Consider the following 17,411-nt stretch of genomic DNA (forward strand, 5'->3'; position numbering starts at 1 on the left):
TAGATGGGGAAAGACGCTCTCTGTACATTCTGGGAGAACCAAGTTTCAGCCTGACAGCAGCTCTGAAAACAACTGATGGTCTTTTGGGCCTGTGGCGATGGCAGCCGCCCAGTAATTCAGGACAGTCAGGCGGGAGGTGTGAAAGCACCACAGGCCCGGGCCAGGAGGAGGCGGTCAGGAAGGGCAGGGATGACAGGCCCACAGATGAGAGGAGACAGAAGTGAGATCTCTGATGTGAAGCCAGGCCTGGGCATCAGGAGGGCACTGGCCTGTCCTGACCTTGATTCTCCTGCTCCCGCTGTCCACTTATAATGTCCCGGCCACTGGCCTGGTCAGGAAGGGCTCCAGTGTCCAGTCACTGCACCCTACATGCCTCCCCAGGCGGGGCTCCATCCTCACCTTGCTCTCTTCAGGAGGCGTGCTTCCTGGGATGACCCCCATGACCCCCCTCCCACCCCCGACTAAACCAATCTCTGCTGATTCCCTCCAGCGACACTCAGGAACTATTCCCTGCTCTGACCCAGCACGACCCCTAGCACCTACTCCAATTCACTCTGCATTCCCTTTACCAAAGGTGACTCAGCTCTGCCTGTAGCCCGAGGGCCCCTGGAGGCGCAGGGGCCTGGATCTGTGTGGGGATTTGTGTCAGGCTTCAAAAGGCTGGAAATACCTGGACGATGGTGACATCATCACGCCTCTTCAGACCCATCCATAGCCCCAGGTGAGATGAGACTGAAATAATACGTTTTAAGACAGTAAAGTTCCAGCCGCGTGCCCTGGGGATGCGGGGACTGGGGAGCCTGACTCATGAGAACCACATGGAAATCTGCCAGGGCTTTGGGCTGGATCCCAGGAGAGGCCCACCCTCATCCACAGAGCCCCTCGCAGGTCATGGATATACACAGTGGGGGGCAGGGTGCCTGGGTCCCGATCCTAGGTCTAATCTCTCCCTGGGCTAGCCGCCTGTTTGTGCCTCTGTTTCCGTATCTCCAAGAATGGGGTGGTGAATAACACTGGTACCTACTCCCCAGGCTGCTGGTGAAGATGTGAGGACCAGCTGAGTCACCGTGAGTGGCCGTGCAGGGAGAAGAGCCACGTAAGGCTTGACTGCTGTGAGTCTGCGTTGGGTCTGCTCCTCCTTGGGCACTGAGGTCCAGCCTGGGCATCCCTTCTGAACCCACAATGGGGTCGAGGGTCCCTCTGGAGCGAGGGCTATCTCAGGTGCCGCTTGCGGTACCCCCTCTGGTAAAAGGGAGGAGAGAGGCCCTGTCCACTGCTCAGGCCCCGAGGGGCTCAGACAGAGCTGGAGGGTGAGCAAGGCTCACGGCCAGCCCTGCAAGGGAGCTGGGTCCCGAGGCAGCCTGGGGAGAGCCTTCCCCAGGCACGACTGGGCACTGCTCACTGTCCAGTTCACCTGGCATGTCTGAGGGGAAGAAGGGCCTGACACCTTGGAAGGTCACATGAGGACAGTGCGTGTGAGGAAGGGCCTGGGCTCTGTCCACTTGGGTCCCTGGTCACGCAGACCAGGCAGTGACCCCGGGGCCTCAGGGCCCAGAACCAGCTCCGACGGTGCCCCTACCCAGAGCCCTCTGAGGGGAGGCAGAGAGAAGCGGCACGTCCCAGGTGTAGACAGGCTCACACTGTCTCCCTGCCACTTACACAGGACAGGGGGTGAGGGGATGAGAGGGGGCCCAGCAGGACTGCTGTGCGGGGGCCCCGCCTGGGGCTGCCTGAGGCACCAGGATGGCTGGACATACCAAGGCCACCTGAAGGTGGAGGGGACCATGAGAAGGATCATGGGAGCCTGTATTCTCTCAGAGAGTGCCCCCTGATGACAGCCGGCAGGGACACTGCACCTCAGTCCTGCAGCCGCAAGGAACTGGGTGCTCACAGCCAAGAAGCACAAGCCCGGGCACAGGTTCTTCCTCAGGGTGTTTGGATGAGAACTCAGCCCTGCTGACACCTTGATTCCCATCTGTGACTTCCTGAGACCAGAGACCAACCATGCCAGGTAGAATTCTCACCTACCAAACTGTGAGATAGCAAGTGCAGGCTGGGGGCAGGCCGGGGTGAAGCTACTGAAAGTCACTCAGCTTGTAGTGACCTGTCATGCAGCAATAGGAAACGCATAGGCTTGGTCACTAAGAGTTTGCAAAGAGGGACCTTCATGGTGCTATTTGGAGACACTAGGTAGTGGGTGGGGGCATTTCATTAGTGGCTACAGTCCCTACCCTGCTCCCTGGAGGCTTCTGAAGGGCCTCCCTTAGGCCCAGCTGTGGCTGCCACCTCCCTGCTAGCAGCCTGATCCTTGGCTCGCCAGCTACAGGCTTGCTGTGGGGAACCAGCTTGAAATTATTGGAGGGGGTGGCTTCTGGGCAGATAGACGGGAACAAAGGCCACAGGTCTGACAGACCCTGTCTGATATGGTCCTGGTCAGCTGGACAAGCAGTCTCCCTCCCGTCTGACTCAGCTAATGACCTGTTTCATCTTGAGGGGACACAGTGCTACTTGCCCCGAGTATGCTTGAGGCCAGGATCGAGGAAGCCAGACACGGGCTGGCGGAGACAGGGACATTCCTGAGTCCCGTTCCAGCTTATGGAAACGGCTGCTGGAAACGCGGATTAACTCTGTGGCAGCTGTTTGCACTGATTTATGGCCCCTTCCGGACCCAAAGGCTTGCTGCCCCACTCAGTTCTGACTCCCAAAATGCAGCAGCCTTTTTCACTTCAAACCGTTTTAAAAAATATTTGAAGTGCTCTCTCTGGCCATACACATTCTAAAAGCAGAACAGAAAATGTTAGCTTGGCCCAGTGCAAAGATGAAGCTGCCAGCAACGAAACAGTCCATATTTTAAAACAATGACACATGGGACTTCCCCAGTGGTCCACTAGTTAAGGCTTCGCCTTCCAATGCAGGAGGTGCAGGTTCAATCCTTGGTTGGGGAGTTAAGATCTCACATACCTCCTGGCCAAAAAACCATAACATAACACAGAAGCAACATTGTGACAAATTCAATAAAGACTTTATATATGGTCCACATAAAAAAAATATTAAAAAATGAGACAATATCCTTAATCCCAAAAGTGGCTCTAACCAATGAATAAGAAAAAGACCACCAACCCAAGAGAAAAATGGGCAATTTAACATGAAAAGATTCATATCTGGAAGAAACGCAAAGGGCGAACAGACCCATGAAGCAATGTGCAATCTTGTCAATAACAGAAAAAATGTAAATGAAAGTCAGACAGTTCTCATTTCTCCAGCAGCCGTGTACAATGGGGCAAAAAATTTGTTCAAACGTTTTGAAGAACAATCCAGCAATATCCACAAGGTGAGAGATGTTTACAGTAGACTTTGGGAAATTCCACTTCTAGGGATTAATTTTACAGAACTCTGTAGAGATCTGTGTTGACTGCAGCTCAGTCGGTTAGAAGAAAAAATCCAAATATAATTGAATAAACTATGATTTTTTTTTCCCATTCACATGCAGAAATATGATGTTGCCATCAAAAAGGGCAGATCAGACCTACTTCTCTTCATCTTTGTGGGCTGACATGGAAAGAAGCCAAGACATATATTCAGTGGAGAAAAAGCAAGTTATATGAGAACACATAGGATGCTGTTTCTTTTTTTTCTTTTCAAAGCACACATGTATTTGCACATGTATGAGAAGGGCCTGGAAGGATGGATTCCATATTTAAGATGGGCGGCCTCTGAGAAGAAAGGAGGGGGATCAACAGGTGTGAGAGTCACCGACAATCAGGGCCCTGCCTGCTGACAAAGGGGACTCAGGGCTAGTTACTGTGCAGGCCTGGGGGAGAGCGGCCTTCCAGTCCAGCAATTCCTGGGGTGTGCTGCGTGGGGCAGGCCTCTTCTCAGAAGCACAACAAAAACAAGGAGGGGGACTCATAACCCACGAGGTGGAAAGGGCTAAACACTGGAGGTGTGGCTCCCCCAGAAAGAGCCCTGGACTGAGCTGGAGGTTCCCTGGCACCAGACCCCGGTCCTGCCGGGTGGGCAGGCCAACACTTGGAGGGCAGGGCAGGTAGCTGTCTCAGGGGTCAGCTCCTCACAAGCCCACCCGCGAGGTGTTGTGTGAAGCATTTTCCTGGCGGGTTCATCCAAAACTCCAGCCTCCTGCACAAAAGCAGGGCTGATCCTGACTCGGAAGCAATGGTCCTCAGGGGCTACACCGCTCTCCTCTTCGTCCTCCAAGACTCCAGGCCCTCCTACTAACCACCAGCTCTGTCACGTGCCTCCCACCCAAGCCCCGGGCGCCCTGTGGGACCAAGGAGAGGAGCTGGGGGTGCGCCAGCTCTGGGCCGCAGCCCCTGCAGCGGGCAGGGAGGACCAGGCCATCCCCATGCCCCCTGCTGCCACCACCACCCCCACGACTTGAAGGGAAGGCAACCCCCGCATCACAGATGAGCTGACGACTCAGAGAGGCCCAGTGACTGCCCAGGCCACACGGAGAGGGCTGAGATTTGAGCCCAGGCTTGTCAGTGCCAAACCCTGTTCTTTTCCACTACCATGTGTTACTAACCTCAAAAAGGACAGGACTTTTGTTTCCTCAATAAACTGTAGGAGGCAGAGACTCCATGACCGAAGCAGGGACCCTGTCTGGACGATGCCATTGCCTGGACACCAGGGGGCGCCCGGGAGCGGGGCCAGAGAGTCCTCAACCCAAATAAAGGTGAAGAGAGGCAGTCCACGGAGGGGCCAGGAGCCAGATTCAGGAACCACTGGTCAAGACGATACCCCAAGGCCGTGGGTTCAGATTCCAGCTCTGCACGCAGCAGCTCTGTGGCCTTAGCCAATTAGACTCAAGGGACACCAGTAACCTCACCGCTCTGGGGGGTAACCGTAGTGTCCTTCTCACGGGGGTCATCGTGAGGATTAAATTAGCTAATACAGTGCCTGGCATGCACCCAGCGCTGTCAGGGTCAGCTACCTGAGCGCTGACAAAGTGGCCCCAGAGGAATAGGGACCTGCAAGCCACACAGCACAGGGGTTGCAGGCAGACCCGGGGCCTGGGCCTCGACTCCAAGGCCTCTCTAGCTGTCTCCTCTCCCATCAACAGCCCTGCGCAGCTCCCCAAGGGCGGACAGCCAGCCTCCAACCCTGAGTGAGAGCCCCCTGGCTTGACCACACACACCCACCCAAGGCAGCTGCTCTGCAGGGATCATTTTTCTAGGCTCTTCAGCAAGTTATTTTCTCTTTGCTTGGTGTCTAGATTATTCCAATTTAACCTAGCCCCTAAATGGCCTCCAAGATGAGTCCTGATTAAATTCCCACAAAACCCACAGGCAGAGACGCTCGATCTGCAGAGGGCACCCCCCTTCCCCAGGGAGGCCCAGCATCCGATGGCTATCTGTCACCCCCCAGAGTATGCGTATGCGGGAGCTGCCGGGGGAGCTGCCTTGTACCCACAGCTGTCTCGGAAGGGCCTCTGCGCCCTCCACTAGGTGGTCTGAGACCCTCCACCGCCTGCTGCCCCCGGGGCCAAGGACACACACCCACCTCATCAGTCACAGCCCAGCTTTCTCAGCCATCGCTCCAGCCAGTTTAGGAGGCGAGAGCCTCGCCTGGGATTGTGTGGCCTGGGGCGGTAGGGCCAGGCCTTGGGCTCTGGACTTCTGCCTCAAAACCCCAGCCCTGGGCAGCAAAGCAGGTGCCCGTGAGAGACAACGCCTGCAGATGCGAGTCTAGCAGTCCTGGCTGGTGACTCAGCCTCCCCACCTCCCCTCAGGCCTGCAGCAGGCAATGTTCAACCTCCAGGAAGCTCCTGTCCTTGGCTTGAACTGGATCCAAATTCAAGGCCATCTGTGCCTCTGGTAAAGGGTGTGGGTGCAGCCACACCCAGAAGGCATCATCCATGTGGGAAACCTGTGGCCCAAGAACCCTGGGGTGGGTCCCTCTGTAAGCCTACTGACCTCATGCTGTATGTTAGCTGGGCACATGGTTGCCCAGAATAAAGACCACAGTTCCCAGTTCCTTTGCACCTCAGCAGGTAACTCAGTTCTGGCCACTGAGATATAAACAGAGCATCACCATAGCTTCCGGAACTTTCCCTTCAAAGATACCCAGAGCTGTTTCCCTTTGCTTCCTCTTTCTTAGTCCCTCTCTATCCTAATGTCTAGATTGTGGGTGTGGCTGGTAGAGTTTCAGCACCACCCTGGACCAGGAGGGGCCACACCAGAAGAACAAAGGAGCTGGGGAAACTTGGGCTTTTACATGAGAGAGAAACGAAGCCCCTCTCATTTAATCCACCCTCCCCCAGGTCGCTACTGTGGCAGCAACTGTCTGTGGGTTTGGGACGGACAGGTCAGAGGCAGGAAGGAGCCGGCCTCCCCCGGCAAGCTCTGAATTAGAAATGAACTCTGGGAGCATGGAACTGAGATGGTGTGAACCATGCCGAGGTCCTCAGACAGGTGAGGCTGGGAGCTCCCCACAGCTGATGCTCTGCATGGAGAGGGATGGCCGCCTCAGTCCAGGGCTCTGTCCGCTTTCCCCGGGGGACCCTGCCCACGTGTGTCAGCCCACTAGGCCACCCCCACTGCAGAGCAGGGGGCCTTGGTCCCTCCCTGCAGTGCCTCCTTCATACCGCCCTGTCTTCTGTGCCGCCATCCAGGCTCTCTGAGGACAGGGAGAGCCACCTTGGCACAGGGGGGTGGTGACAACTCCCCGGAGCCTCTGCCAAGCCCCTTCTCCCAACACAAAAGCGGTGTCACTTGGACAGCTGCAATTGAGGAACTTAGAAGGTAATTACAGCCCTTTACTGCAGGGCCTCCAGGAATAGTTGGAGCAGGGTGGGGGCGGCCGGGGATGCACTTCCCAGAGAAGGTGCTCTGCATCTCACAGACGCAGCCTCGCCTTGGAGGACGGGACGTGGGAGCCAGCAGTGAACCGCCCCGGGTGGGCAGGAAAAGGCTCCAGGAAGCCCCAGCCGCTGCCTACCCTCCTGGAAGAACACCAGCCCGGCTTGGCGCGCACGATAAGGAAAACCTCGGGTGCAGCTGTCACGGCCCACCCACACAATTCCTGCTGGCCCAGGACCAAGCTGGTCTTGAGACTTGGGTCAACAAGTTCTTGCTGGGCCCTCTAGCGGGACACCCCTGCGCTGACCTCTCTTGTGTTTGAGCTGAGTGGGGTCTGTCCTGTGTCCCCACTGGAAGCCAGTCACCCGCCCCCCACACCTGTGGGGGTCACCCTCCACAACAGGATACAGGTGATGGTCATCAAGATCCATCCCTAGGCCGTGTCTGCACTGCCTGTCTAACATGCATCCTCATCTCACTCACCAGCTCACATACCTTCAAAGGCTGCTCATGAATGGGGTCCCCCACTGCCCGAGGTGTTCCAAGTCCCCCAACCCCTGACCAGTGGTCCACAAGTTGACACAAGTACCCACTTCAGCTCCTTCCCTGCTTTGCTCACACCTCTGCCCTGTCTGGGAGGCCCAGGCTGTCACCCCCTCAATACTCGCCCTCCCGAGAGTTAGACCTGCTTCCTGTGCGCCCTGCAGTCTCACCCCCAAATTCACGTGCTCACACACTAGATCCAGGCTCACTTTGACCCCCAGCCCTGTTTCTCTGCTCATAAAAACAGAGACAGACTCTTAAGAGCCAATCCAGTCAGCTCAGCCCTTTCCAGTGTAACAGGAGCAGGAAGAGTGGACCCTACTGCTGGGTGACCCCATGGGCTAAGGCCCAAGCTAAGAGCACTTCAGACATCATCCCAGGTACTCCGACCTTGGGCCCTGTGGATAAAATACTTTTTATCCATCTTACAGAAAACAGGCAAGGTCAGGGCAAGTGACCTGGCCAAGACCACAAGGCAGCAAGATTTGTAACCAACCTTAGTCTGTCCCCTCCTCAAAGTCTGAGCATTTTGCTCTAAAAAAGCCCTCTCAGCGGTACCCTCCCTAATCCCATCAGAAAGCATCACTCTTCTAACGGATGTGTTGCCTCTGCTGACCTGCAACTCTGCCCATTAACTGGGCCTTCTCATCTTTTACGGTCATCTCCTGTCCCTTCACAAATAGTTGGCATCCAATGTACACTCTTCCTAGGAAGAGGCAGATTTCCTTTCTAGCATTGTTTGGCCAAGACATCACTATGGATCTTCCTTCTCCTCTAGTAGTACTGGTTGGACCCAGGGAAAGAAAGCAACGAGAACAGAAATTGACACGGTCACTGATCACTCCAGACCCAAGGATGGAAGGATGCTAGCATGCTGAAGAAGCCTGACTGCTTTGGGGCCTTCTAGGAAGTCACGTCCACGCTCTGTGTTGTTGTTCAGTTGCCCAGCCATGTCCGACTCTTCACGACCCCACGGACTGCAGCAACGCCAGGTCACCCTGTCCCTCACCATCTCCCGGCGTTTGCCCAAGCTCATGCCCATTCCCTGTGCTTCCTGGCAAAGGCCAGCCACCCAGAGCAAGGGGCCTTAAGACCTCTTCCAGGATGCCCAGGTCCAGCACCTAGCTCCTGCACAGAGCAGAGAACCAAGCGGGCATTGATTCCCCTGGCCAGGGTCCACGATTGCACCCATGCCAGGGGCTTAGTAGATCCAGGGCCCTCTGACTACAGACACGGAAGTCAAACTTAGGTGTTAGGAGCCGGGAAGCCTGAGGGGGAGAGGCCTGGCTAGATTCTGACTGGGAGGTTTCCAGGCTGTGTGATGCTGGTACATCAGCGAACCTCTCAGGACCTCCTCTGCCACCCAGGGAGGATGACCCAGCCCACCCTGATGAGCACCAGCAGGGAGAAGGTAAGAGGAAGGCTAAGCCCAGTGCTGGGCACTCAGGACATACCCAAAAAACGCTGCTCCTATCTGCCATGCTGGTCCTGTGAGCCAAGGCACCCAGCATCACATGAACAACACACACCTGGGGGCAAGTCACCACCCTGGTCAGGGTTCAAGGCAGCCCCTTGAGGCCACACACATGGGACCTAGATAGCAGGAAGGGGGGCTGCCTCTCCCTCCTCAGAGATGAATCCTCACCCAGCCCCAGGGTCCAGGAAAAGCACTTAAAAAAAAGAATTTTTTTTCTTTTAAGAACTCTATGCAGGGACTGTGCGGACCAGGCGGAGAATTAAGAGCTTACTGAGTGTGAATCTTTCTGAAACGCCTTTCTCACATAAACAGACACCTTGGGAAAGCAGTCTGACATTTCTGGCGCTGCCCTGCCCGGGGACGCGGGGAGCGTGAGTCCTCTGGGGCAGGAGCCGGCAGCTGGCAGGAGACACTCTCGCAGCTAAGAGGGAGGTTCTAGCCTGCGAGAACAACACGTACCCCCGAGAGGTCCAGCCGCCACATGACATATCTCCACGCGTTTGATTAAAGGCCTCTAATTTGTCTCTCTTGCCCGGTTACATAACTCCCCTTGCCTGTCTGCCGCTGAGCTGTTCACACGCTTCTGCTCTCTAACCACTGTGTTATCTGGACATTTCATCACACACATGGGTTTAAGACAACAAAACAAATCTGTCTTGAAGTGGCTGGAGCTACTCTCCCAAAAAGCACCCTGGGGCTTTCACTACCTAACTCTGCCAGTCAGAGGAAGGAGGCAGAAGGAAAGGCCCTCCCCAGAATGTACAACTGCTTCCTCTGTCAAAGTGCTTAAAACAACCAGACCCCATCTCTCACCCATGCAAGGACCACCTTATGTCCACGAGCTGGGCCGACTGCCATCAGGGCCAAGCCACTCGAGTACGTACCTTTCATGTAGGCCTCGATCTTCCGGATGAGCTCATAGGATTTGGACCGGTCAAGCAGGGTCCTGATAGCAGGAAGAGGGTCCAGGACAATGGTCTCCGGGTGGGCATCAATGTATTCCTAGAAGGAAAACACACTTTTTCTGGTTAGAGAAGGGAGACTGATGCTGAAACGGGTGATAAGCAAGATTTCGTCCCATGTGCCCTCCCGCATCTATCCCTCTGTTCTCCGTCCTCCCACCAGGCCTAACTTCTGGCTGAGGCATCACCTGGTCTCAGGACACAGGCTCCATCCACTTAGCCCCACTGGGATCACATGACTTTGATTAGACCAATCAGCGCTTTCTACCTCCTGCGGCTGCTGTCTCAGGAGAGGACATGTGACGAGAGTCCGTCCAATCAGAGGTAGGGTCAGCGCTCTTGTTGGGAATGCTGGGACACACTCCCTCCTGGAGGACAAGAGGAAGCTGGGAGACTGGGCAGCTGGGAGCAATCATCTAAGATCTGAAGGAGACAGGCCCGATGGAGCCAAGCTCAAAACAGAGCCCAAACTGAGAAACCAGAGCTGAGAAAAGGAGAACCACTGGGTTCTGATCAGCTGGGAAACCAGACCTGCTCCCAGGGTGGGTTATGCTCATTGAGAGTAGCCAGGACCCTGCCCTGATAAGGCTTCTGAGGCAGGGCCAGGGGGAGTAGGATGCCAGGATTCTGTAGGTCTGTGAGAAGGTGATGAGACACGTGACATGGGCCAGCCACCTCACCCTCGGGCGCCCACTTCAACAAGTGCTTATTAATACCCACTAGCTTCACAGTAGACCATTGACAGGCAAGCAGAACTGTGATAAGATTAGTCTCTACAGTCTTTATCAGTCTTTACAGTCTTCTCAGGGAAATAACATTGAGGCACACGAGGAACAAGAAACCATTATCTGTAACAGGAATTCAACAAAAGACACAGGAAGGTGTTTCCAGGAAAAAAAAAAAAACACAGGGATCATGGCCCTGCCATGGGGCACCTCTATGACTCGAGGAGCCCCAAGTCAGTGGGGGAGAGCAGCTTGTCAGGCAGACAAAGTAGAAGAGACCATCCCTCTGGCCCTAAAACTATGATGCTAAAGACAAAAGTGGGGGACACTGGCATAACAGGAGATGGGCTCAGAGAGGAGGCTGGGTGTAAGGAAGGCCATTCACCAGCTGTTGTTACTGTGGGTTGAACTGTGCACGCCCACCCCCAGATCTGTTCAAGTCCTAACCCCTGCTCCCTGTGAACGTGACCATGTCTGGAGAGAATGTCTTCAGAGATGGAATCAAGTTAATGAAAGTGAAAGTCGCTCAGTCACGTCCGACTCTGAGACCCCATGGACTATACAGTCCATGGAATTCCCAGACCAGAATACTGGAGTGGGTAGCCTTTCCCTTCTCCAGGGGATCTTCCCAAACCAGGCATCGAACCCAGGTCTCCTGCATTGCAGGCGGCTTCTTTACCAGCTGAGCCACAAGGGAATCGAGTTAACGTGAGGTCATGTTGGATTCAGAGGGACCCTCATCCATCGACTGGTATCTTCAAGTCAAGGAAAATGGGGACACAAAGACACAGAGGGAGGGGGCTGTGTGAAGATGGAGACCACGAGTGAGGTCAGCAGCGAGGCAAGGATGGCCACAGCCACCACGACCCTCCCTCTCAGGCCCTTCAGAAGGAACCAACCCCACAGACACCTTGACTTCAGACTTCCAGCCTCCTTCCCTGAGAGAATAACCTTCTGTTGTTTTAGGCCGCTCGGTCTGTGGTACTTTGTTGTGGGATCCCCAGGGAATAAACACACCAGCTTAATTCACCCTCCCCTCCAACTCCACAAGCTCCCTCTGTGAGGTCAGCAGGGGCCAGGGGAAAAGCCATAATGCTTCTTTTCTAGCAAACCTTATCAGCAAAGAGTGCGCATTGGGATTATTCTTTATTTTTTCCCAGTGAACCTATTTTGGTTCCTAGGAATCATTTTTAAGAGCTCTTAACACAAAAGCCAGAGATTCATATCTCCCTCTCTGCAATCTGCTCCCGCCTGGTGTGCCAGAGTATCTGGTGATGGGCTCATTGGTGTCTTTGAATTTTTTTTTTTTTAATGTCTCTGCTCCCGAGGGGTGGCCAGTACGCACATCTGAGGAGGCCGCCTTTCCATCCTCACACCTGTGAGGTCCACAGGGCCTATACGTTCTTGCCCTGGGAAGGTCCTCTCCAGCACGCGTCTGTAGACCCAAGTGCAGAAGAGAAGCTGCCTTCATGCCTCTTCTTTCTGAGAGCCTGGCCCGCTGCCTGGCTCACACAGATGGGCCAGCACTGGAAAGGCAGAGCCCACGTCTGGACCCAGAGGGAACAGGGGGACGAGCTCAGAGGTGTCCTTCAGGAAGGTCTATCCAGGGCTGTCCTCAGGCTAAGGGGCCATTCTCTCTCCTACGGCCGTGGCCTCACCCGTGCGCCGGTACCTCTCTGCTGCCAGATCCCCAGAGACAACTCTCCCTGTCGGCACGGTTCCTTCCCCAGAGTGTGTCCCTCAGAACTAGGCCTACACTGACACCAGAGCCTGTCATTCGGGAGACACCAAGACTGACATACATGATAGCAATCAGACCAGTGTCCTTAAGTTCATCCACTCAAGTAAAGCAACTACATAGACTCCAGTACAATTTAATTATGAAAATAAAAATGAAATGCTGAAATATTTTTTTTAAAAATACAGTTTGATGGGTAAATCTAAGAGAATAACGTAAGTAAACTTTGAGAGATTACTTGGAATTAGATTATGGTGAACTTTATGATCAGGGCTTCCCAGGAGGCGCTAGCAGTAGAGAACCTGCCTGCCGACGCAAGGAGACATAGAGACACTGGTTCAATCCCTGGGCCGGGAAGATCCCCTAGAGGAGGGCATGGCAACCCACTCCAGTGTTCTTGTCTGGAGAATCCCATGGACAGAGGAGCCTGGAGGGCTACGTTCCCTAGGGTCACAAAGAGTCAGACATGACTGAAGCGACTTAACAGGCATACACACAAACTTTATGATTCGATTAAAGCAGATTAAACTCTACACTAAGGATTAAAGAAAAAGAAAAGGTTATCCACTCAACAAACTTCGCATCACCCACAGCAGCATCCTGTCCTGCAAACAACAATGGACAAATGACAGCCTTCGAGGGTTTCCCCTACTCAATCTGGCTGACGTATTCATGTTCTGAGTTATGAACTAAAAGTTCGTGATGCCCCCACCACCACTGCCCACCTCCCCATCCCCGAACCTGCAGGGAGCAGCCTGGCACAGGGGGAAGAGCAAGGGACTGAGAAACCCCGGCCCCCGGTTTCCGTCATCTCCTACTGTCACCCTGGACGAGCCACTTGGCATCTCTCGTCTCGATTTCCTCATCTGTGACTTGCGAGTCTAAGCTGGAGAAGCCTAGGAGCAGTGTTTATGCGGCATGCTTCAAGGCCACACGTGAGGCTGTTCTGCAACAAGACGGGCAGTCACATGGTAGAGACACTACAGGTAACAGCAGGGACACACAGGCTCTCTGCCTTCCTTCAAAGGGGAGGCAGCATCGGAGACGTTGCTCCTGCCAGGCTGGCCCACTTCTCCCCCAACCACCAAGGTCCAGTAAACCACGACCCCTCTCCCCTCAAATGTCCCCACTGCAGTACCGAGAAGACTCGTCCGCACAGTTGCCAGATAACACAAGGCTTGTTCTGGTCCCACTTTTGTTCATTTAGGGCAGTGGCCTCTATAGAGAGAACTCGGGCTCATTAAGACGCGAACCGAAGCCAAAGACGCTAGAAGAAACCGAAGTGGGAAAGATCTGACAAGCAGGCGCCAGCAAGCTTTGGACCCGGGATGAAAGCGTCAGGATTAACAGAAGAATTATTTCTGAACACGATCTCTTTCAGGACAAAGAAGGAGTTTTTTCCAATCACTCCACTATCCACAAGCGGATTTTCTTCCAAGGCTTTCAGCTTATCTATTGTATCACGGGCCTCATGCATTTTTCACAAGTCTCTTAGAATTACCAAACAAACTGCTGGAAGGGTGAGCGCTCAGTATCATTTTATCACCACTTGGAGGAATAAAGGCCCACACCATCTCCATGGCAAATGGTAAACACATTTCTGTTAGAAGGCCTGTCTCGAACACCTAGAAAGGGATTCTGGAAATTAACTAGGGGGAGCCTGGCTTTGAGAAGCCAAGGCAAAAGAAATGCAGAAATACACAGCCTGGGGTCAGCAGGGCCAGGAGGAGGTTTAGATAATACTGACAAAGGGGTGCAGACCAGCCAGAAGCCCCCCAAGGCCCAAGGGGCTGTGAAGCTGAGAGGGGCACCTGGCCCTCTGCTGGGCTGGGGAGGAGGCAGGCTGGGGTCGAGCTTTCCCCACAGAGAATCTGAGCCGAATGAGAGGACTGAGATGAACACAGGAGATCCTGTTTCCTCCGCATATACAGCCTGGAAAGGAGCAGAAGTGCAACACGAGGATTTGCTCTTCTCTGAAGACAAAATGCAGGTGGGAGTCCTGAGTTCAAATCCCGCCTCTGCCACTCTATGTCCGTGAAGAAGAACCTGGAATTACATCTCTGATGTTCCGTTTCTGTGGGTAAATGTACATTCTGAATAAAACCTCTCTCAGGAAACTGCGTGGACAACAAGGAGATGACAGATATGAAAGGGATACGGGGAGTTCCCCGGGGTCTAATCGTTAGGACACGGTGCTTTCACTGCCGTGGCCAAGGTTCAGTCCCTGGTGGGGGAACTGAGACCCTGCAAGCTACATGGTGCAACCAAAATAAATAAAAATTCAAAAAAAACAAAAAAAAAAGAGTTGGTAGATATAAACAAAAAGGATGCTCATGACTCTGAGGCACAGGGACTCTTAGAGCCCAACCTGACTGGAGGCCTCTGAGACTGCTGTGCCCTGCCCCGTCCTGCAGACTGAGGGGCCAGGTCAGCTCTGCACTTGGGGGTGAGCAACTGGGCTGCCCAGGCTGGCCCCATGGACACTCGGGACACGACACGATCCCCCACCCACGGCAGCCACCCTCCACGGGCAGCTCGGGTCCTGACGGAGCCCAGCTGCCTGCTCCTCACAGGGCAGCAGGCGAGGCGCCCAGTACCCGCCCCCAGGATGGGCAGGAGGTAACAGGGCTCTGGGCCACTTCTCCCAAACGCCCCAGGTCTCTTTAGAGAGTGGCAGCACAGGGAACTGGGGCTTCCCTGAATCAGGAAGGTCCCCTGCAGAAGGGAATGGCAACTCACTCCAGTATTCCTGCCTGGAGAATCCCATGGACAGAGGAGCCTGGCGGGTTAGAGTCCATGGGGATGCAAATAATCAGACACAACTGAAGCGACTTAGCAGCAGGGGCACAGGGAACTATATTCAATATCCTGTGATGAGCCATAATGGAAAAAAATATTTAAAAAGAATATATATATATATATATATGTATAACATCTTGTATGGATCTGAGAGTTGGACTGTGAAGAAGGCTGAGCACCGAAGAATTGATGCTTTTGAACTGTGGTGTTGGAGAAGACTCTTGAGAGTCCCTTGGACTGCAAGAAGATCCAAACAAGTCCATTCTGAAGGAGATCAGCCCTGGGATTTCTTTGGAAGGAATGATGCTAGAGCTGAAACTCCAGTACTTTGGCCACCTCATGCGAAGAGTTGACTCACTGGAAAAGACTCTGATGCTGGGAGGGATTGGGGGCAGGAGGAGAAGGGGACGACCGAGGATGAGATGGCTGGATGGCATCACCGACTGGATGGACGTGAGTCTGAGTGAGCTCCGGGAGTTGGTGATGGACAGGGAGGCCTGGCGTGCTGTGATTCATGGGGTCGCAAAGAGTCGGACATGACTGAGCGACTGAAATGAACTGAACTGAACATCATACACATATGCTCTACATTGTGCTGTAGAGCAGAAATCAACACATTGAAAATAAACTCTAGTTCAATGAAAAAAAGAGAAAGTGGTGACTCATATTTTAGAGATGTGTACTAAAACAATTTACAGATTAAACACGATGTCTGGGATTTGCTTCACAATGACCAGGTGCAGGGGGTAGGGGAGGGAAGTAGGTGAGACACAGGTGAGAGCGGAGTGCCCACAAGCTGCTGGCCCACCGATGAAGCCAGTGATGGACGGGGGAGGACACTGCCACAGCCTCTCAAGCATTTTTAAATTTTCCAAAACAAAATGTTTAGGGGTGGGTAGGGAGGTGGGAGGGAGGCTCAAGGGGGAGGGGACATGTGTACACATCGCTGATTCATGTTCAGGTATGGCAGAAACCACCACAATACTGTAAAGCAATTATCCTCCAATTAAAAATAAATCAATTTGAAAAATAAATAAATAAATAAATAAATCAACTTGAAAAAAAGGAAAAAAAAAGTTTGGGGGGACATGGTGGGGAGTGGGGGAAGTAATGAAATCCTCCAACTCCCCATCCCCCTAACTGTGCCAGAAATGAGTTCAAACAGCAACACGAACTTTCAGGAAGGAGTGGGAGGCAGCCACCCAGATGGGAAACACAATGAGAGATGACAGGGTAAAGATGATAATCAATAAAATAATTGATCATAATTCGAAATGCTAGCAGCTCCTCTTTGCCCAGGACTGGCTACATGCAGGCCACTGGATAAAGTGGTTCACAAGTATCATTTCTTTACATAAAAAATCGTATGAGGTAAGAGCTAAAACTATAAATCTCTTTGAAGAATACATCTGTATAAATCTCTGAGACTTTGGATCAGACAATGGTTTCCAAGATATGATACGAAAAGTACAGGCAAAAAAACCCACAAAACATGATGGACAGATGGAAATCTACACCTCTGAGGGTTGGGGGAGCTGGGATGCAGGAAGGGCCACCGCACAGCAAGTTGGGCATCCCGGCTCTTCTCTGGGCCTCAGCTTCCTTCTCTGTCAAGCAAAGGTCACTGCTGGGAAGAGGTTACACGTGTTAAGAGAGCTGAAGCTGCCAGACTCGGTACAATCCTGCCTTCCCCACTTGCGAGGCTGGGCTTCCGTAAGCCTCGGTCCTCATCTGTGCACAGCTGAGTTGGGCAGTTCTAGAACAGCAGACAGACCAAAGCCTGGGGCCAGCGAGGGGGAGGAGCATGGAGAGGGTGGGAGTTGCCCAGACCTCCCACGAACGAGCAGTCTCCTACTGGGTCTCCAGGTGGCTGGCTGTTTGAAAGATGATTTCCTGGGCAGTCACATCCAGCAGACACTGAGGCAAGCCCCACAGCGGGAGGAGCCAGAGGCCCTGTCCTCGGGGTGCTCTCAACCTCCACGGAGGCTGGACAGAGGACAGCACGTGGATGCTAACAGGGGAGCACATGCAGGGCTGGGTGAGTTAAGTGCCCGCTCCCTCACCAAGCACTCTGCACGTTAACCTGCAGCCTGGAGGGAGAGACAGAGGAGCTTTTTAGGAGAATTTCAGAAAAATTCCTGCTGGCCAGGAAAAGTGGCCGGCTCAGGGGTGGGGGTGGGAGGTGGAACCAGGTTGGAAGCCATTCCTGAAACAAGGGATTTGACAGCACCCAGTTGGCTGGAGAAAGTCCATCTCTTGGTTTGGTAATCAGCCTCCTTCCCTCCAGCGGCCCTGTCCCCCACCCTGGGAAGAGGATGTCACGTGGGAGGACAGGAGCTCTGCACCGTG

At 53.8% G+C, this 17,411-nt stretch overlaps 1 protein-coding gene across 2 annotated transcripts in view; it reads right to left on the reverse strand.

Annotated features, from left to right (window-relative positions):
• ITPK1 (inositol-tetrakisphosphate 1-kinase) overlaps positions 1 to 17,411 on the reverse strand; it is a 153,028-nt gene that overhangs the window by 31,998 nt on the left and 103,619 nt on the right. For both annotated transcript variants that reach the window (XM_052659501.1, XM_052659502.1), the window contains one exon: positions 9,723 to 9,840. In XM_052659501.1, coding sequence (XP_052515461.1) covers positions 9,723 to 9,840 — 118 coding nt within the window. The remainder of the gene's footprint in view (positions 1 to 9,722; positions 9,841 to 17,411) is intronic.

Source organism: Budorcas taxicolor, chromosome 21, assembly GCF_023091745.1.
Source record: "Budorcas taxicolor isolate Tak-1 chromosome 21, Takin1.1, whole genome shotgun sequence".
NCBI classification, from domain to species: domain Eukaryota; kingdom Metazoa; phylum Chordata; class Mammalia; order Artiodactyla; family Bovidae; genus Budorcas; species Budorcas taxicolor.